We start from the raw sequence: 22,513 nt of genomic DNA, 5'->3' as shown, positions 1-22,513 counted from the left end.
CAGAGGACTGTATGTACCGCTGTGCTGGCAACTCTGCTGTGCTTGGCCTGTCAGTGGTACTGGACATGTCCAGAGATGGTGGCAGTGGTGTTCCTGGGACATAAGCCATCTTCATGGAATCCATTCTCTCACATAATGTCAGGTTATTGATTGACAAGTCTGTGAGACAGCTCTTCCAATTTTAGCAATAGCACCCAGTAAGGAGGACTTTGCAGGATCGACAGGGCTATGTTTGCCAATGTTTTCAGTGCCTTAGTGATGTCAGTTGGTTCATCAAATTTCATTCCTTTGCCGCAGTTGAATCAACTTGCTTGGTCATTGCAGAGGGCAATTTAAGAGTCAACTATATTTCTTTGGGTCTGGAGTCACATGGAGGCCAGACCGGATGGTAGATTTTCCTTCCCTGTAGGATACTGGTGAACCAGATGGGTTTTTAAAACAGCAATTGGCCATATTGCCTACATCAGAAAACCTAAAATGTTGCATGGTGAGGTCTAGTCAGTGCTCGTGCAGACTCAATTTGAACATAACAGCAAGATCTCACAGTTGACACTCGAACAAATACCACATGAATCTTGTTTCAGTGATGTTGTTTGAAAGATAATATTGACCAGGGCACTGGGAAGGATTTACCATCTTCTTCGACAAAATTAACGTCATGGAAATGTTCATGCCCACCTGAGGCCCATGCAGGGCCTCAATTTTATCATTCCTCAAAAAGATGGCACTTCCTCAAGGCTGCACTAGAGAGTCAGTTTAGCTGTCCTGCTCAAGACTCTAAAGTGAGCTTTGAATCTACATTCTTCTAAGAGTGCTACCAACTGAGCCACACTTAACACTTCACTCAGTTCTGTGAATAAGTTATTCTGCATCTTGAATAACATTCCAAGTCTAGGCAAGATTTTCTTGCTTCTGCAAGAACAGAATGCAAGTTTGACCATTGGGCAATTACTCCCTCACCTCCATGCTGAAATTTTCTCTCTTATTTCATTGTAATCTTGCTGTGCTGATCTCCCACATTTGCATCCTATTCCTACTTACTCTTGGACCACCAAACTCTGGGTTCTTGCAATCTGCAGGCTTTTAAAAGGAAAAGATAAAGTTACCATCGTCCTACCAGACCATAGGGCTACTTTTCCTTGAGAGACATGACTGGGAATGTTCAACCTAAACATGCCTCATGTGAGGGGAGATACTTTAACATCTCCTGTGACATCAGTTAATCAGAACTTGCTGCTTGACCGCACATCTTTTCCTCCTACACTGTGACCCATTACATTCAGAGTCCCTCCTAATTAAAAAGCCAAAAAAACTCAGCTCATTCTGTTCCCTTCAAGTGGTCCTGCTATCTGAGAGCTAGCCCAGGATAAGAAGGGGAAAATCTTTCTGCACATGACATGAGGTACCTAGCCCACACAAACTCTCTTAACGTTCATCAAGAAGATCAGAGCAGAACCATTTCCCATGTGATGCTTCACTGTGGTTCGCTCATCATGGGTGGCATGGGAAGTAATCCCAAAGGAGCTGAGGCAACAGTCAAACCAGTCCCTTGTTGCATCTTGTTCCCTGTTAGCACTCCAGAACACAAAGCTGTGTGTGCGAGGGCTCAACATTAACCTCACCAAGCTCTTGTTCAGCCAATAATGTACAATTAAAGGAGCCAAGGTGATAAAGATGACTTTATAGAAAGGCTCAAAATACTAGTGCGTTAAGTTTGAAGTCATGGGTCTTCATTCACAAGTCCCAGTACTGCTAAGCAACTCTAATATGTCAGCAACACAATTGCGCTCCAACTTATTCCTATCCAGTCAGCTAGGCACAATATTCCACAGAAGCAGCAGAAAGAACAGAGTGCAGGAAACAGCAAACGTAGGACAGGAGAAATACTTCCATACCGTTACTTTCTTTCCATCATATTCTTGCTCCATTTCCTCGCCTTCATCCTCTTCATCCTCATCATTAAAGTACATGATGTTCCTCACACGTCTCTGTTTGGGCTTCACTTCTGCAGCATCAACACAGTCATCACTGTCAGCTGTAGAAAGAAATGGATGTCAGTCAGGATAACGTACTTTGAGGGAAAGATATGGGCAAACTATAACGGAAACAATAAATCAGGAATAATTGGGCTCCATCGAACTGAAACTAATTTAGTTAACAACTGAGGAATATGAAACCAAATCTACAGATGACAGGCAATTTGATGTAGAAGTAGTTCATGCGTACATCCTGGTTCTTCATAAGATGTTTCCTTCAAATTTTAGGCATTGATTAATTCAGTCAAAAACATTGCATTCAAAAGTTGTAGTTCATTCACTGCCTATTGGATTTCCTTTTTCTTGGAATAGATAAAGTGATCCAGTTCCTATGAGGAATGTGCCTATATTGTTTCATAACTTGTGCTTGAAAGAGAAAGTGGCCCCTTTGGTTTGGTCATGACCTCTATATTTGAAAGAACCATGGGAAACCCATCAAACATCCACAACCTCCCAGAATGGATCTTGCTCTGCACTTGGATACTGTTCCGGTCATTAACGCCACTGAAGCAGAGGGTCAGCTTGTTGTATTTGTCAGTGTGCAGGTGATGAAATGGGTTGCTGCTAACAGAGACTAGGATACATTCAATTTGGTGGCCAAACAACAGGTACAGATTGAACAGGCAGAAAGGGCATAGATTACCACCAGGCAGAATAGAGTTAGCAGGGAGTGCAGGTGTCCCTGTGGCCATCCCTCTTTCTAATAGATGTACCATTTTCAACACTGTTGGGGGAAGTCACTGTGCAGGGGAAAACAGTGGCAGATAACTTCATGGTAACTACAGATAAGTCTGCAGGACAGGATGGGAGGAAGATGGCAGGGATACAGTGGTAGGGGATTTAATGGTAAGTGGAACAGCCAGGTGTTTCAGCAACCGCAGAAGAGACTCCAGGATGGTATTTTGTCTCCCTGCTGCCATGGTCAGAGATGTCACTTGTTCGGCTGCACGGCATTCTGAAGAGGGAGGACAAACAGACAGGGATTGTGGAGTACATATTGGCACCAGTGACATAGGTAAGAAAGGGGACAAAAATAGAGAGTGCGAGAGAACTATTTCTTATTACTCTGTCAAATTGTGTCTCGTCCAGACAGGAAAAGATATGAGGTCCTGGAAGCAGAATGTAGACAGCTTGAAAGTAGATTAAAGGACAGAACCCAAAAGGCAGTAATCTCTGGATTATGTCCAGTGTCAAGTCTGAGTTTGTGTATGAATAGGAGGTTAGTCCAGATGAATGCATGGCTGGACAGATGATGCAGAAGGAAGGTCTTTAGATTTAGAATTAGAATTAGAGTTAGAGTTAGAATCCCTAGTGTGGAAACAGGTCCTTTGGCCCAATGAGTTCACACTGACCCTCCGAGCAGTAACCCACCCAGACCCATTCCCCTACCCTATATTTGCCCCTGTTTAATACACCTAAACTACTCATCCCTGAACACTATGGGCAATTTAAGCATGGCCAATTCCCCTGACCTGCACGTGTTTGGATTGTGGAAGGAAACCGGAGCACCTGGAGGAAACCCACACAGACACGGGGAGAATGTGCAAACTCCACACAGACAGTCACCCAAGGCTGAAATTGAACCCAGCGCTGAGGCAGCAGTGCTCACCAGTGAGCCACCATGCCACCCCAATTTCTGGGATATTGGGACCATTTTTGGGAGGATGGGACTTATACAAGGCAGACAGGTTGCACTTGGACTGGAATGAGACTAGCATCCACGCAGGAAGGTATACTAATGCTTGCCGAGAATTTCAATTAATTTGGCAGGGGGCTGAGTTTCAGCAGGGGAAGATGAATGGCTAAAATTAGAAGTGACAGCAAGTGAGTCAAGAAAGCATGTACACCATAGGCCAGGTAAGGCACAAGGAAGCTTGGCAAGGCTGAATGATGTCTACTTTAATGCTAAGAGTCTAATGAACAAGGTGGATGAGCTGAGGGTGCAAATTAAAACATGGGGGTACAATATCATTGCTGTCGCAGAGACATGACTGAGGTGGGGGGGGGGAAGAAGAGGAACTGGTAGCCCAATATTCCAGAATACAGGGTGTTCAGGTGAGACCGAGAAAGAGGTAAAAGAGGAGAAGGTGTCGCAATATTGATCAGGGAATCTATTACAGCAGGAAGGAGGGATAACATCTTAGACGGTTCCTCAAACGAAGCCGTATGGGAGAGCTTAAAAACCCAAAGGAGAGCAATCACATTGCTGGAGGTGTACCGCAGGTCCCTTAACAGTCTGAGAGAAATAGAAGAGCAGATATAGAATCAGCTTATCAAGTCTGTCCTGCCAAAAATACACTACTACCTACACTAGTCTCACTTTCATGCTCTAGGCGATAGCCTTGAATTTTTGGATATCTCAAGTGTTCATCCAAATACTTTTGAAAGGGTGTGAGGTTTCCTGCCTCAAGTATCCTTCCAGGCAGCGCATTCCACACCCCCATACCCTCTAAATGAAAAGGCTTTTCCTCAAACCTCTTCCTGCCTTCCACTTTAAAACTATTCCCCCTTCAACTGAAGGGAACAGTTGCCCTTTCCCTGTCACATGGACACCTTGCCCATGCCCTTCATAATCTTATACACCTCTATCAGTTTCCCCCTCCACTTTCTGTGCTCCAAAGGAAAACAACCCAAACTTATCCAGTCTCTCTTCATCATTGAAATGCTCAATCTCTGGTAACATCCTCTGCACCCCCTGCAGTGCAATCACATCCTTCTTATAGTGTGGTGACCAATCTGCACACAGTACTCCAGCTGTGGCATAACCATAACTTTGTACAGCTTCAAAATAACTTTTTTGCTCATAATCTATGCCATAACTGATAAATGCAAGCATCCTTTATGCTTTAACCGCCCCATTAACCTGTCCTGCCATCTTCAGGGATCTGTGGACAAGCACTCCAAAGATCCCAATGTTCCTGAGCTTCCTAGTGTCGAGCTATTCATTGAGTACTCCTTTGTCCTCTTACTCCTTCCAAAGTGCATTGCTTCACATTTATAAAGTGTAAATTCCATCTGTCATTGATCTGCCCATCTGACCAATCCGTCTCTATTCTCCTGTAACCTAACACCTTCTTAACTGTCATCCTCAAATATGCTTATCGTTCTTCCCACCTTCTCATGTACAAACAATAAGGGACCCAGGACTTAAGCTTGTGGTACGTCAGTGCACATCAGTCTTCAGTCATACAAACACACAAGCCGATAGGGTAGTGATGGCAGGGGATTTCAACTTCCCTAAAGTTAACTGCGGAAAGTTTAGAGGGAGTGGAATTCTTAAAATACATCCAGGACAGCTTTTTAAGCCAGTATATAGAAGACCCTACAAGAGAAGGGGTGGTCCTAGATTTAACTTGAGGGAATGAAGCTGGGAAAGTGGTTGAAGTATCAGAGGGAGAGCATTTTGCAGACAGCGACCATGACTCAGTCAGATTCAAGATTGTTATGGAAAAGGACAAGAATGGGCTTGAAATCAAAGTTCTCAACTAGGGGAAGGCTGAATTCAATAAGACCAGATATAACTTGGATAGTGTGGACTTGGAGAATATTCTTCTGGTAAATCTGTGTCAGAACAGTGGGATGCATTCATGAAGGGAATATGAAGAGTACAGGGGCAGGATGATCCAATAAAGAAAAAGTGTGGGACCATCAAAACCTGAATATCAAGGGACACACAGCATTGGACAATGAGAAAAAGAGAGGCCTTTGACAGATACTGAGTGCTCAAAACAGCAGAAGCCCAGATAGAGTAGACAATGTACAAGAGGGAACTTAAAAAGGAAATCAAGAAAGCAAAAAAAGGGTCATGAAAGAATAGTGGCAGGTAGAACAAAATAAAATCTTAAACCATTTTACAAGTAGCTTAAGAACAAAAAGATAACTAGGGAAAGAGTGGGGCCCAGTAAGTGGTAGTTTGTTCGTGGAGCCAGAGGATGTAGGTTGGGTTCTAAATGAATACTTTGGGTTGGTGTTCATGAGTGAAAGGAACAATGTGGTTATAGAAATGAGGGAGAAGTACTGTGATATAATTTAAGGAGTCAGCATAGACAGAGAGGAGGTTCTGAGTACTCCGACAGGCTTAAAAGTACATAAAGTTCCAGGGCCAGATCAAACGTATTCCAAATTGTTGAATGAGGCAAGGGAGAAATAACATTGGCAAAAATTTGTAATTCTTCTCTGGCCGAAGGAGAGGTGGAAGATGACTGGAGAATTGCCAAGTGGTAACGCTATTCAAGAAGGGAGCAAGAGATAAATCAGGAACTAATCTACATGCCAGTCAGCCTAACCTTAGTGGTGGGGCAACTATTGGAGAAAGTGAGGACTGCAGATCCTGGAGATCAGAGCTGGAAATGTGTTGCTGGAAAAGCGCAGCAGGTCAGGCAGCATCCAGGGAACAGGAGAATCGACGTTTCGGGCATAAGCCCTTCTTCAGGAATGAGGAAAGTTTGTCCAGCAGGCTAAGATAAAAGGTAGGGAGGAGGGACTTGGGGGATGGGTGTCGGAAATGTGATAGGTGGAAAGAGGTCAAAGTGAGGGTGATAGGTCAGACTGGGGTGGGGGCGGAGAGGTCGGGAAGAAGATTGCAGGTTAGGAAGGCGGTGCTGAATTTGATGGATTTGACTGAGACAGGCTGGGGAGAGGGGAAATGAGGAAACTGGTGAAACCCGAGTTCATCCCTTGTGGTTGGAGGGTTCCTAACCGGAAGATGAGGCGTTCTTCCTCCAACCATCGTTTCGCTGTGGTCTGACGATGGAGGAATCCAAAGACCTGCATATCCTTGGTGGAGTGGGAGGGGGAATTGAAATGTTGAGCCACAGGGTGGTTGGGTTGGTACAGGAGTGGTACAGATAAGATGAATAGCAGTTCTCTTTTATATAGGGTGAGTTTTCAAGACTACAGGGGATATTTTTAAAGGTGAGAGGAGGAAGAATTTTAAAAAAAGACATGAGGATTATTTTTTAGAAACAAAGAAAGAGGTTTGTGTGTGGAATGAATTTCCAGAGAAAGTGGTGGATATGGGTATTGTTACAAAGTTTAAAAGACAATTAGATAAGTACATGAATAAGAAATGTTTGGAGGGATATGAGTCAAGCGCAGGTTTAGTTTGCGATTATGGTCAACATGGACTGGTTGGACCATTGGGTCTGTTTCTATGCTGTATGACTCAATTCAAGAACTAAATCAATGTGGCTCGAGGTAAGGAGCAATTACATCACTCAGTATAGTCTATAGGCTCCCAGCAAGTGGGAAGAATGCAGAAGAACAAATCTGCAGGGAAATTAGAAGAATGTCCGTAATATAGAGAAATAACAATGGGGAACTTTAATTACCGAAATATAAACCAGGATACTTGAATTGTAAAGGGCAGAGGGGGGCAAGCATTCCTTAATTTCATGCAGAAGAATTTCCTACACCAATACACGTCCAGTCCAACAAAGAACATACGCTTGGACTCATCATAATAATAGAAGCAGGAGTAGGCCTTTCGGCCCATTGAGCCTGCTCTGACATTCATTAAGATCTTGGCTGATCTATCAATCGTCTCAGCTCCTCCTACCTGCATTATCCCCATAACCCTTAATTTCCCTACCATGCAAAAACTCACCCAACTGTGTCTTGAATATATTTAATGAAGCTGCTGTTACTGCGTCCTTGGGCAGAGAATTCCATAGATTCAGTACTCTCTGGGAAAAGCAGTTCCTCCTCATCCTGTCCTAAATCTACTCCCCCTAATGTTGAGGCCATGTCCTCTAGTCCTAGTTTCAACCACCAGCTGAAATGACCTGCCCGCCTCTATCTTCTCTATCCCTTTCATAATTTTAATGTTTCTCTAAGATCCCCTCTCATTCTTCCAAATTCTAGCAAGTACAGTCCCAAGTGGCTCAACCTCTCCTCATAGGGTAACCCCTTCATGTCAGAAGTCAACCTGGTGAACCTCCTCTGCACCGCCTCCAAAGCCAGTATATCCTTCCTCAAGTAAGGAGATCAGAACTGTGCCCAATACTCCAGATGCTGCCTCGCTAACACCTTGTCCAATTGCAATAGAACCTCTCTGCTTTTAAATTCAATTCCTCGTGCAATGAAAACCAATATTCCGTTGGCCTTCCTGATTACCTGTTGCAAACGCAAATCTACTTTTAGGAGTGTTCATATATGAATCACTAAGTCCCAGTGCACAACAACATGCTGCAATCTTTCATCATCTAAGTAATACTCTGACCTACTATTTTTACTTCCAAAGTGGATAACCTGACATTTACCAACATATTACTCCCATCTGCCAAACCCTTGCAAACTCACTTAACTGATCTAAACCTCTGTGCAGACCCACCACATCCTCTGCACAGTTTGTCGTTCCACTCAATTTAGTGTTATCAGCAAACTTGGATACGTTGCAATTAGTCTCCTCTTCCAAATTTTTGTTTTATATAGCCCAACGCAGATTCCTGCAGCACTCCGCTCACCACTGATCTCCAACCAGAGAAACACCCATTTATCCAAACTCTCTACTTTTGATTGGTTAACCAGTCCCTTATCCATGCTAGTACATTCCCCACAACTCCACGCATTCTTATCTAATTAGAGGAGTCTTTTATATGGCACTATATGGACTGCCTTCTGGAAATCCAAGTATACAACATTCACCTGTTCCCCTCCAAACACCGCGCTTGGTACATCCTCAAAGAACTCCAGTAGTTTCTTAAATGTGACTTTCCCTTTCTGAATCGATGCTGCCTCTGCCTGATGGAACCCTTTACACCCAGATGTCTTATTACTATATTTTTAAATGAGTAAATGAGTCCCCCACAATTATTATCTTTCCATTCTTACATGCATCACGATATTTCTTGGTTGATCGCGACCTATCACCCTCACCTTGACCTCTTTCCACCTATCACATTTCCGACGCCCCTCCCCCAAGTCCCTCCTCGCTATCTTTTATCTTAGCCTGCTGGACCAACTTTTCTCATTCCTGAAGAAGGGCTAATGCCCGAAACGTCGATTCTCCTGTTCCCTAGATGCTGCCTGACCTGCTGCGCTTTTCCAGCAACACATTTCCATCTATTAATCTAGAGACCATGGCAATGTTCTCGGGATCTGGGTTTGAATCCTGCCATGCAAGACGGTGGAGTTTGAAGTCGCTAAATATCTGAAATTAGGACTCTAATGATGACTATGAATCCATCGTTGACTGCTGGAAAAACCCATCTGGTTCACTAATGTCCTTTCAGGAAGGAAACTGCCATCCTTATCTTGTCTTTCCTCCATGTGACTCCAGACCCACAGTAAAGTGGTTGATACTGATCTGCCCTCTGGGCAATTAGGGATGATCAATGAAAGCTGGCCCGGCCAGTGATGCCTACATCCTTTGAATGAATTTTAAAAAAAGGACAATGCATTTGATGTAGTTAACTTGGATTTCAGCCAGGTTTTTGATAAGGTCCCACATGGCAGACTGATAGCAAAGCTAAGAGGCCATGTAATCCAAGGGAATGTGGCAAATTGGATATGGAATTGGCTGAGTGACAGGAAGCAGTGGGTGATGGTTGAGGGGTGTTTCCTTTTGACTGGAAGCCTTTGTCCAGTAGGGTTCTGCAGGGATCAGTGCTGGGGCCATTGCTGTTTGTGGTTCATTTAAACAATTTAGACTTGAATGTAGGAGGATTGATCAGTGAATTCACAGATGATGCAAAAATTGTAAGCTGGTAAACAGTGAGGAGGATATCCTTAGATTAAAGGAGGATACAGGGAGGCTAGTCAGATGAGCTGAACAGTAGCAAATTGAATTCAATCTGGATAAGTGTGAAGTGATACACTTGGATAGGACAAACAGGCAACAGAATACATGACGAATGGTAGAACCTTGGAGAGCACCAAGGATCACAGGGACATTGGTGTGCATGTCCTCTACTCCCTTAAGGTAGATAAAGTGGTTAAGAAAGCACATGGAACACTTGTCTTTATTAGTTGAGGCATAGAGTTTAGGATCAGGGCGATGTTGGAACTGTAGAAAACATTGGTGAGGCCGCAGCTAGAGAAATATGTGCTTTTCTGGAATTCCCATTGTAGGAGTAGATGTGATTGCACTGGAGAGGGTGCGCAGGAGACTTACCGGGATGTTGCCTGGACTGAGAGGTTTCGTAATGAAGAGAGACTGGCTAGGCTAGGGGTGTTTTCCTTAGAGCAGAGGAGATTGAGAGGGGACATAATTAAGATGTATAAAATTATGAGGGGCATAGGCAGGGTAGACAGGAAGGAACTTTCCCTTTGATGGAGGGATCAATGGCCAGGGGCATAAATTTAAGGTAAATGGCAGAAGGTTTAGAGGAGATATGAAGAAAACCTTTTTTACCCGGAGTGTGTGGGAATCTGGAACTTGCTGCCTGTAAAGGTGGTAGAGGTAGAAGCCCTCATAAAATTAAAGAAGTGTTTAGATGTACATGTGTTGCCAAAGCATACAAGGCTATAGGCCAAGTGCTGGAAAATGGAATAGTTAGGTGGTTTGCTTTTGATCAGTGCAGGCTGGATGGGCTGAAGGGCCTTTTTCAGTGCTGTTGACATCTATGACTCTAATATCCTGGGATGCATCTCATCAGGTCCAGGGGATTTATTGGTCTTTAACTCCATTAGTTCAATAGCATCCCAGATGATCATCACGAAGTGATGATCATAACATGATAGATTTCTGAACAGTAATCTCTACTTTAAATAAAGTTAATATACCATTTGCCTTGCTATCTCCTTACCTTACCTGGACATTAACTTTATGATTCCTGTATAAGGATATTCAATTCCTTCAGATTGCAAACATTTCCCCAACTCTCAGCATTTAAAATAATCTTCTGCTTTTTCATTTTTCTTTCACACTTTGTTGCATCGTATTCCATTAGTCATGTTTATGTCCACTCACCCAACCACTGTATATCCCTCTGCTGCCTCTTCACAACAACCAGAAGAAAGTGAGGACTGCAGATGCTGGAGAGTCAGAGTCGAAAAGTGTGGTGCTGAGAAAGCAAAGCAGGTCAGGCGGCATCCGAGGAGCAGGACGGCCAACGTTTTGTCATAAGCCCTTCACTCCTGAGGTTCTCAGCCTCATTAGCAAGTGGCACAGGAAGTAATCCCAAGTTTGCAATCCAAGAGGTTCTGCTTTTCAACTTTCTATTTAACTCTGAATCCCTTTGCAGGGAGGGGATAAGGAACGGAGATTCCAATATCTAGGGCCAAGGCAATTAAAGGTAAGGCCAATAACTGGAGAAGAACTCAAGCCTTGGATGCTTAACATTTTCTAAGGCTGAATAACAATTGCCATGGAGAGAGATGGAGGCAGTGGCTCAGTAACAGAAACAATTATAACCTAAATGAAGAAAAACTAATTGATGAAACAGCAAAGGATCAATGAAAATGTAGTTGCGCTTGGCCGTTTTGCATTTCTTTGCGCAGCCGCTAATATGCATAATTTCTCACAGAACATAGCTTGCGTGGAATACTTTGGCTGTTGCACTCCTTAGTGGGAAAATTGCTGAGGACACTGCCCTGAGATTCTCCTGCATTGATGTCTTGGAGCTGAAATGTTTGGACTCCAACAACTGCAGCCATCTTTCTATGTGTCAGGTATGACTCCAACCAATGGAAAATGTTTCCTCTGATTCCCATTGACTCCAGCTTTGCTAAGGCTCCTTGGTGCCACACTCAATCGCACCTCAACTCTGGAACTCAGCTCTTTTGTTTACGTTTGAACCAAAGCTGTAATGAAGTCATGAGTTGAGTAACCCTGGTGGAACCCAAACTGAGTGTCAGTGAGCAAGTACCACTTGTTGACACTGTCAATGACTCCATCACTTTGTTTAAGATTGAGAGTAGACTGAGGGTGGTAAATAGACACCTGCAAAAACCCTGTTTGGTCAAAGTAAATGGTTGCAAGGAGTCTTAAATGAAGAAAGAGTGGTGGAGGAGTTTAGAAAACGATTTCCAGGGCTTAATTTCTAGACAGCTTATTGCACAGCTGCCAGTGGCGCAGTGATTAAAATTTGGGCTACCTACTGTGTGGAGAAAGACGTATTAATCGACAGTGATGGAGAAGTCTGGAACTTTGGCTACAGGGTATACTTTTAAGAGTATGATCATTTCAGGCTGCTGCTCCACTAGGCTGTAGGATAACTAAGTCAACTTTAGCATTTGTCCTCATATCAGTGGAGAGGACCTGCAGGGTCAACTCAGGTGGGTGTGACTTTACCACATTCTAATTCAATGCTTCAAGGCATGTGGTCTTTTTTTTTAATCTTCACCTCTTTTGGGACTGGTTTGAAATAATGCAATCAATTATTCGGTCAGTTCAGAATACGGTTAACATACAACCATTTTGATGCCGAATCTGGGTAAGAACAGCATGTTTCCTTCCCCAAGACATTAGGAAACCAGTGAGTTTATGCCGATCTAACAGCTTTCTGACAATGTTTGCTGATACTCGCTTTGCATTCCAAATAATTTTGCATTCCATTTTTCATCCAAACACTTTATTCAAATAAACAGTGTTATGATGATGTGTCATCGAAAATATTAATTTATAATAATTGACTGGACATCTTATATGAATCTTGAACCTTTGAAAATACTAATGTTCAAAGCAAATCTCATTGTATACGGCAGTATCAATGTTACATTTCTAAAGAGCAGACTGGTTGGATGGAGACAGTTTCAGACACTCCAGCACTTTCAGATAGAAAGTGGTCACATCATACAGTTTGTGTGTGCAAAAAAAAATCTTAAACACAACCAGAGAGAAACCGCCACAGGGGCAACAATTTCTGCCCCGTCTGAAACTCTCTTTAATGCAGCTTAAAGGAAAAGTCTTAATCTACACCACTGTCTCCAGGAAAAGAGATTTAACCAACCTTTACGGATCCAGGAGGAAATCCCAATAGCTTGTGTGAAAATTGACTTTATCTGAAGACCAGAATTTGAAGAATCCATAATAATTCTTTTTTTGTGTCCACAAATCTGTGGACAATCTGGCCGATGTACGAAGACACTCTTTACATTTTTTTTTAGATTTGGAAGAGATAGAGAGAGAGATAGCGAGAGAGAGGTAGCGAGAGAGAGGTAGCAAGAGAGAGAGAGTTAGGTAGCGAGGGAGAGAGAGAGTTAGGTAGCGAGGGAGAGAGAGAGGCGGGTAGAGAGGGAGAGAGAGAGGCGGGTAGAGAGGGAGAGAGAGAGGCGGGTAGAGAGGGAGAGAGAGAGGCGGGTAGAGAGGGAGAGAGAGAGGCGGGTAGAGAGGGAGAGAGAGAGGCGGGTAGAGAGGGAGAGAGAGAGGCGGGTAGAGAGGGAGAGAGAGAGGCGGGTAGAGAGGGAGAGAGAGAGGCGGGTAGAGAGGGAGAGAGAGAGGCGGGTAGAGAGGGAGAGAGAGAGGCGGGTAGAGAGGGAGAGAGAGAGGCGGGTAGAGAGGGAGAGAGAGAGGCGGGTAGAGAGGGAGAGAGAGAGGCGGGTAGAGAGGGAGAGAGAGAGGCGGGTAGAGAGGGAGAGAGAGAGGCGGGTAGAGAGGGGGGCGGGCAGAGAGAGTGGGGCGGGCAGAGAGAGAGAGAGAGAGAGAGAGAACGTGTGTGCGTGCATGTGAGACAATGTGTGTGCGCACATGTGCATGTGTAAGAGCGAGAGAGTGTGCGTGTGTGTAAGAGCGAATGTGTATGTATGTGTGTGCGCGCGCGCGTTGCATAGATGTGAGTACACTTATTGTAGCCAGTGGAGGGGGAGGGCAAGGAAAGGAATTCATCTCCCACCCTAACTAGGTTGGAACAACAGGAAAGATCATCTCAGCAGGACTTTTGGACAAAATCTGAAACTTGATGATGTTGTCAGGTCAGAGCAGAGCTGAACGTATGAAGGAAAAAAGTCTGAAGGTGGTGAATATTGCTCAACTTACCTAAAATATTTTGGTCACTATACTAGATAATGGACAGTTAGAAGTGCTGCACTGATTGCCAAGTTAGATTGAGAAATTCAAGTGTGACACAATGGTGAGAGCCAACTGTTGACATTTGTAATACTGAGAAAATGTTTACCTTGGAAAATGTTTACCTTAACAAAGAAGAGCAAATAGGGAGCATGAAAAAGCACTTGTGCAAACAGGAATAAGGGGAATCGTAAGATCCCTCGTATTGCATACATAGATTAAAGGAAAGAGGTTAACCAGGGAATGGGTAGGGCCCATTAGGAACCAAGGTGGCAATCTGTGTGTGACGCTGCAGGATATTGGAAGGGTGTTAAATGAATACTTCTCTTCTGTCTAGGAGAACCTAGGTATGGAATTCAGGAAAAAGGACTGTGAGGGACTTACATAGTTGGACACAGGAAATGGGGAGGGATTGGAAGCTCTGTTGGGCTCAAAAATGGACAAATTCCCTCCCCTGGATGAATTGCATCCCAGGCTGATGTGGAGGCAAGGCAGAAAATTGCAGGGTTTCCAACACAAATTTATAATTCCTCTCTGGCCATGGGGGAAATGTCAGAGGACTGGAGGATGGCTACTGTGGTTCCACTTTTCAAGAAAGGTGGTAGAGATGAACCAGGAAATTACAAACCAGTGAGTCTCACTCTCCCATGGTAGGGAAACTACTGAAAATGCTCAAGGAAAGAATTAATATCCACTTGGAAAGGCATGGGTTAATTAGGGATCATCATGCCGAACAAATATGTTAGAATTTTGCAAAAATGTGATCAAGTATGTGGATGAGGGATTGAAGTTGATGTAGTTTATATGGATTTTAGCAAAGCTTTTGACAAGGAGCCACATGGGACACTGATTGAGAAGGTTAAAGCACATGGAATTCTGGGAAACTTGGCGAGATGGATCAGAAATTGGCTTAATAATAGGACACAAAGGGTAGCGGTAGAAGGCTATCTGAGTGATGGAGGCCAGTGTTCACAAGTATCAGTACTGAGACCCTTATTGTTTGTTATATACATAAGTGATATAGATGAAAATGCAGGGGAATTTAAAGCAAGATTGCAAATGACACCAAGATTGGTTAATAATGATAGAGTGGCTAATAATGAAGAAGATGGTTTTAGGAAGATCGGGTCTCTGGCGCTGCGAGGCAGCAGTGCTAACCACTGTGCCACCGTGCCGCCCACTAAAGATATAAATGGGTTGGTCATAGAGCATGAAAATAGATCTTTTGGTCCAACTCGGCCATGCTGACCAGGTTTCTCAAACTAAGTTTCCCATTTGTCTGCATTTGGTTCATATCCCTCCAAACCTTTCTTATGAGATAAGAGCTTTCAAAAGTTGATCGGCATAGATTGTTGACAGGTAAAGGGATGTCTGATAAGTGGGAGGCTTTCAAAAGTGTGATAACGAGAGTTCAGAATCTCACTCCTGTTAGAGTGAAAGGTATGGATGGTACGATGAAGGAACAATGGGTGAATAAAGATATTGAAGCTCTAGTCAAGAATAAAAAAAATCATACATTAGATATAGACAACTGGGATCAAATGAATCTCTTCATAGAATCATAACCCCCTACCATGTGGAAGTCCACACCGAACCTCCAAAGAGCATCCCATCCAGACCCAGCCCTCTACCCTATCCCTGTAACCCTAAAATAGAGAAGTGAATAAATCTCTGGAACATGATCTAGTGTATCCCAGGATGTTGTGTGAAGTGAGGGATGAAATTGCAGGCCCCTTGCAGAAATATTTGTATTATCTATAACTAGAGGTGGGGTGTCAGATGACTGAGAGTGGCTAATAGAACATAGAACAGCACAGCACAGTATTGTTTGGCCTTCGATGTTGGGCTGACCTTTTATCCTACTCTAAGATCAGACTAACCTACATACCCTACATTTTACTATCATCCATGTGCCTTTCCAAGACTTGCTTAATATGTCCCTCATGTACCTGACACTACTCCCACTGCTGGCAGTGCATTCTACGCACCCACCACTCTCTGTGTAAAGAACCTACCTCTAACATCTTCCCAAACTCTTCTGCCAATCACCTTAAAATTATGAACCCTCATGATAGCTATTTCCATCCTGGGAAAAAGTCTCTGGCTATCCACTCTACCTATGCCTCTTATTACCTTGTACACCTCTATCAAGTAACCTCTCACCCTTCTTCTCTCCAGTGAGAAAAGCCCAAGGTCTCTCAACTTTTCTACATAAGACAAGCCCTCCAGTCCAGGCAGCATCCTGGTAAATCTCCTCTTTAAAATTATGAACCCTCATGATAGCCATTTCCATCCTGGGAAAAAGTCTCTGGCTATCCACTCTACCTATGCCTCTATCTGATCTTAGAGTAAGATAAAAGGTCAGCCCAACATCGAAGGCCAAACAATACTGTGCTGTGCTGTTCTATGTTCTATTAGCCACTCTCAGTCACCTTGTACACCTCTATCAAGTCACCTCTCACCCTTCTTCTCTCCAGTGAGAAAAGCCCAAGGTCTCTCAACTTTTCTACATAAGACAAGCCCTCCAGTCCAGGCAGCATCCTGGTAAATCTCCTCTGCACCCTCTTCCACATCCTTCTAATAATGAGGCGACCAAAACTGAGCACAATATTCCAAGTATGGTCTAACCAGTGCTCTATAGAGCTGCAGCATAACCTCGCGGCTCTTAAACTCAATCCCCCGCTCATGAAAGCCAACACACCACACGCCTTCTTAATAACCCTATCAACCTGGGTGGCAACTTTGAGGGATCTATGGATGCGGACCCCAAGATCCTGCTGTTCCTCCACACTGCCAAGAATCCTGCCTTTAACCCTGTAATCTCCATTCAAATTCCACCTTCCAAAGTGAATCACTTCACACTTTACCAGGCTTAACTCCATCTGTCACTCTCAGCACAGTTCTGCATCCTGTCAATGTCCCATTGCAACTTGCAACAGCCCTGCATATTATCCACGACTCCACCAACCTTTATGTCATCAGCAAATTTACTAACTCACCCTTCCACTTCCTCATCCAAGTCATTTATAATAATCACAAAGAGCAGAGGTCCCTGAACAGATCCATGCAGAACACCACTGGTCATCGAGCTCCAGGCTGAATACCGTTCATCTGCTACCATCCTCTGGGTAAGGGGTAAATGTAGGGGTATGGAGGGTTTCGCTTCGGCGGGTCGGTGTGGACTTGTTGGGCCGAAGGGCCTGTTTCCACACTGTAATCTAATCTAATCTAAATCTAATCTAATCTCCAGGCTGAATACCGTTCATCTGCTACCATCCTCTGTTTTCTATGGGCCAGCCAATTTTTCCTGTATCCCATGCCTTCTCCTTACTTTGTAAGTGAACCTGCCATAGGGAAGCTTATCAAACGTTTTGGTAAAATCCGTATACAACGCATCCAATGCCCTACCTTCATCAATGTGTTTTGTCACACCCTCAAAGAATTCAATAAGGCTTGTGAGGCATGACCTGCCCCTCACAAGGCCATGCTGACTATCTCTAATCAAGCTGTGCTTTTCCAAATAATCATAAATCCTGTCCCTCAGAATCCTCTCCAATAATTTGCCCACCACTGATGTAAGACTGACTGGTTTGTAATTTCCAGGGTCTTCCCTATTTCCTTTCTTGAAAAGGGAATAACATTTACCACTCTCCAATCATCTGGTTTGTCACCAGTGGACAGTGAGGATGCAAAGATCATCGCCAAAGGCGCAGCGATCTCTTCCTTTGCTTCCTGTAGTAACCTTGGGTGTATCCTGCCTGGCCCAGGGGACTTATCAATCCTTATGTTTTAAAAAATTTCCAGCACATCGTCCTTCTTAACATTAACCTGTTCAAGCGTATCAGCCTGTTTCATGCTGTCCTTAGAAATGTCTAGGTCCTTCTTACTAGTGAACACTGAAGCAAAATATTCATCAAGGACCCTCTCCTACCTCCTCTGACTCCAAGCACAAGTTCCCTCCACGATCCCTGAGCAGCCCTACCCTCACTCTGGCCATCCTCTTGTTTCTCACTTTAAGTGTAGAACCCTTTGGGGTTTTTCTTAATCCTATCTGTCAAGGTTTTTTTGTGCCCCTTTGCAGCTCTCCCAAGTCCATTATTCAGTTCCTTCCTGGCTACACTGTAACCCTCGAAAGCCCTGCCTGATCCTTGTTTCCTCAAACTTAAGGAAGCTTCCTTCTTCCTCTTCCACATCCCTTGTCATCCATGGTTCCTTCACCTTACCATTCCATCCTTGCCTCAGTAGGACAAACCTGTCCAGCAATATCAGCAAGTGCTCCCTAAATGACCTCCACATTTTTGTGATGTATTTCCTGAGAATATCTGCTCCCAATTTATGGTCTACAGTTCCTGCCCAATTCCCTTTGTACTATTGTGCCATGGTTTAGAAAGGGGTGTAAGGAGAAGCCTGGGAACTATAGATCTGGGAGTCTAACTTCGGTAGTAGGTATGTTGTTGGAGGTGATTCTGAAAGATAGGATTTATATGCAATTGGAGAAGCAAGGAATGATCAGGGATAGTCAGCATGGTTTTGTGTGGTGGAAATCATGTCTCACAAACTTGATTGAGCTTTTTGAGCAAGTAACCAAGAAGATTGATGAGGGCAGAGCAATAGACATCATTTACTTGGACTTTAGAAAAGCATTTGAAAAGGTTCTGCATGGTAGATGAATTAGTCAAGTCAGGTCACATGGAATTCAGAGTAAGCTAGCAAATTAGATACAAAACTGGCTTAAGAGCAGGAGGCAGAGAGTAATAGTGGAGGGCATTTTATTTGGACTGGAGGTCTGTGACCAGTGGTGTTCCACAAGGATCAGTGCTGGGTCCACTTTTGTTTGTCATTTATATAAATTACTTAGATGAGAATTTAGAAGGCACAGTTAGTAGGTTTGTGGATGACACCAATATTGATGGTATAGTGAATGGTGAAGGAGATTCAGAGGCAGCATGGTGGTTCAGTGGTTCACCTTGCTGCCTCACAGCGCCAGGGACCAGGGCCTGATTCCAGCCTCAGGTGGTTGTGTGTATAGTTTGTACATTCTACTGTGTCTGTGTCGGTTTCTTCCAGGTGCTCCAGTTTCCTCCCACAGTCCAAAGATTGTGCAGGTGAGGTGGATTAGCCATGCTAAATCACCCATGGAGTCCAGGGCCATGCATGCAAGGTGGATTAGCCATGGGAATTGCAGGGTTACTGTGACAGGGTAGAGGGGTAGGTCGGGGTGGGATGCTCTTTGGAGGGTCAGTGTGGACTCAATGGGCCGAATGGCCTGCTTCTGCACTGTAGGCATTCTATGATTCTATTACTTAAGATTACAAATAAATCTTGATCAGTTGGATGAATGGGCTGGAGGAATGGCAGATGGAGTTTACTTGGATAAGTGGGAGATATTGCATGTTGGTAAAACAAACAAGGGCAGATATTATACAATTAAATGCAGCTCGTGCTGTAGCATAAAGAGATCTCGGGGTTTAGATACGTAATTCTTTGAAGTTTATGTCGCAGGGTGGTTAACAAGGCGTTTAGCCTTCATGCTTGCCTTAATTGTTCAGACTTTCAATATAGAGTAGGGACATCATCTTGAGGCTTTACAGAACACTAGTGAGGCTTCTTCTGGAGTACTGTACCCAGTTCTGATCACCCTGTTATAGGAAGGATATTATTAAGCTGGAGAGGGTTCAGAAAAGACTAACCAGGATGTTGTCGGGGATGGAGGGTTTAAGTTAGAAGGAGAGGCTGGATAGGCTGAGGGGGTATATGATGGAAGTACGTAAGATTATGAAGGATATGGACAGGGTGAGTAGGGAGCAACTGTTCCACTTGTTTGAGGAGTTAATCACGAGGGGAACGTAGTTTTAGGGTAAGGGGCAGGACAGCAGAGGCGATTTGAGAAAACACTTTTTCACTCAGAGGGTGGTGGAATTCCGCAATGCGCTGCCTGGGAACGTTGCAGAGGATGGAAACTTTACAACCTTTAAAAAAAATTTGGATGAGCACTTGAAATATCATAACATTCAAGGATATTGGGAAATTGGGATTAGCACAGACTCAATGGGCCGAAGGGCCTTTTAATAGAATCATAGAATCCCTACAATGTGGAAACAAGCCATTAGGCCCAACAAGTCTACACTGACCCTCCGAAGTGTAACCCACCCAGACCCATTCCCCTACCCTATTACTCTACATACACCCTGACCAATGCACCTAACCTACACATCCCTGAACACTATGGGCAATCTAGCATGGCCAATTCACATCTTTGGATTGTGGGAGGAAACTGGAGCACCCGGAGGAAACCCATGCAGACATGGGAAGGATGTGCAAACTCCACATAGACAGTCGCCTAAGGCTGGAATCAAACCCAGACCCCTGGCACTGTGAGGCAGCAGTGGTAACCACCTTTTGTGTAATAGTGTCAGCAACCACCTTACGTTGTTACTTATGTTTACTTTTGCTGTATACAATGTCTATCTTCGGAGAAAAAAAAAGGGGGATGTTGCTATATGGCTTGAAGATAACAGGTAAGTGGTGTACAGGTGTGATCGGAGAACCAGGATGCAAAACAGTTTATGACCAGGTGTGTGAACGTTAGCGTATAACTGTGTGCACATACGTAAGTGTACATATGTGCACATGCATGCACGTGTGTACACTTGTGTGGAATCTCCAGGTTAAACATGTTTTTCGAACTCTTGTTCGAAAGCTCTTTCGGAACCAGTGCACAGAGTAGATGGGAAAATGGAGAAAGAACAGGAGAATGGGACTGAGAATTTTAATAGAATACTGGAGGAAATCGGAGACATTCAGGGCAATGAAACTTAAAACAAAATTATTCTGGCCACATCGGCATCACTGCAAGGGCCAGCATTTAATTCCCATCCTTGGTTAACCCTCAGAAGGTGGCTGTGACTTTTTTTTTTGAACAGTTGGAGTGTATGTTGTGAAGGAATTCCCACAATGCTATTAGAAAATAAGTTCCATGAGGTGAGTCACTTAGTGTCGAATACCCAGCCTCTGATCTCCTCCTGTAGTTAAGGTATTTATGTAGCTGATCACATTGAGTTTTTGGTCAAAGAGGTTTGCTCTTTGAGAGACAAGGCACAGGTGTGGCAGGTTGATATGGTGAAAGGGCAAGAGGGAAGGAAGGCACGTGGTGACCAAATGGGGAAAGTCATGTGACCAATACAATCGCTCCACCAGTGAGAGAACATAACAGCAATGGACTAATTGAGCTCCTTCTGCGCTGTAAAATTCTTAAGAAGCAAAAATATACGATGCTGCAAATCTGCCTGCTCAGTATTCCATTCGAATTCAGAAGCCACCAAATCCAATTTCCATATAAGTAATATACCACACTAACAACATTCTTACCATCACTGTCTAAAATATAATCTCGAGGAAACATGATACCACAACCCATGATATCGCCCTTGTAACAGCGAGGGCCAAAAGGATCTCCCACTCCACTTCCTTGGAAAAGCTTGCCATCATCTGAGAAAAGAAATCAGAGAATTTAGTAACACACACACACGGACACCAATCCAGTCTTTCTCTCCCTGTCATACCCAGGCACAGGTATACACAGAGAAACCAATCTGATCTTTTTTACCCTCTCACACTCAGATATCAATCCTGTCTTTCTCTCCTTCTCACAGCCAGGCACAGGTACACACAGAGACACAAATCCTTAGCTTGTCTTCCTCTCACCCAGGCAAAGGAACTACACAGAAGCTGATAATGCCGGACGCGCACACACACATATATACTTTCTCTATCACACTCACATTTGGGTACAACCAAACACTGGCAAATACATTTAAGGGGACAGAGCATGGGAATGGGATTGACTGCCTTGCTTGACTAAGAACCAGCATGAACCTGATAGGCTAAATAGCAGACCCCTTCTGTAATGACACTTGGACTTCCATGTGTTACAAGAACAACTCAGGTTTACAAAGTATTTTTGATGAAGTAGAACACTCCATGATGCTTCACAGGAATGTTATCAGACAAAATTTGACACTAAGCTACATAAGGAGATATTTGGATGGGGGTGGGGGGTGAAAGCTTTGTCAAAGTAGCTGTCTATAAGGAGCATCTAAAAGGAGGAGTGATAATATACCTCTCATGCACAGAAAACATGACTCACATTCATGTCTATTATTGCTGGATTCACCTTTTCTGATAAACTCTTGGTCAACCTTCTATCTAGTAACCTTTAGAAACAAGAGCCCATCCAGAACTCTAACTCTCATCAAATCCCATTCATCCGTCACTTCTGTATGTCTCAAATTATAAAATGCTCATCCTTATTTTCAAATAGCTCATGCCCTCACCCTTCCCGATCTGTGAAATCTCTTCCAACTCTACAACACTTGAAAATCTCTGCACTTCTTGAGGATTCCCAAATGTCATGCCTTCACCAGTGATGTCAGTGCCTTCAGCTGCCAAGATCATCAGTCTGGAGGTTCCTTCTGACCAGGCTTTTGGTGCCAGCATATCCTTTGGTTTGGTGTCAAATAATGCCTGATAA

The 22,513-nt window shown here is 43.8% G+C and overlaps 1 protein-coding gene across 2 annotated transcripts in view; it reads right to left on the bottom strand.

The window, feature by feature from the left end:
- The window catches only part of spryd3 (SPRY domain containing 3), a 371,515-nt gene that overhangs the window by 21,274 nt on the left and 327,728 nt on the right, over window positions 1-22,513 (bottom strand). The window contains exons 9-10 of one of the 2 annotated variants that reach the window (XM_043682106.1): window positions 21,352-21,471; window positions 1,896-2,035 (exon numbers count right to left, since the gene is read on the bottom strand). In XM_043682106.1, the coding sequence (XP_043538041.1) occupies window positions 1,896-2,035; window positions 21,352-21,471 (260 nt within the window). The remainder of the gene's footprint in view (window positions 1-1,895; window positions 2,036-21,351; window positions 21,472-22,513) is intronic. The other variant, XM_043682107.1, reaches the window with a different exon arrangement.

This window comes from Chiloscyllium plagiosum, chromosome 43 (genome assembly GCF_004010195.1).
Source record: "Chiloscyllium plagiosum isolate BGI_BamShark_2017 chromosome 43, ASM401019v2, whole genome shotgun sequence".
Taxonomy (NCBI): Eukaryota; Metazoa; Chordata; class Chondrichthyes; order Orectolobiformes; family Hemiscylliidae; genus Chiloscyllium; species Chiloscyllium plagiosum.
The sequence above is the reverse complement of the archived record's forward strand: the minus strand, read 5'-3'. Positions and strand labels throughout refer to the sequence as shown.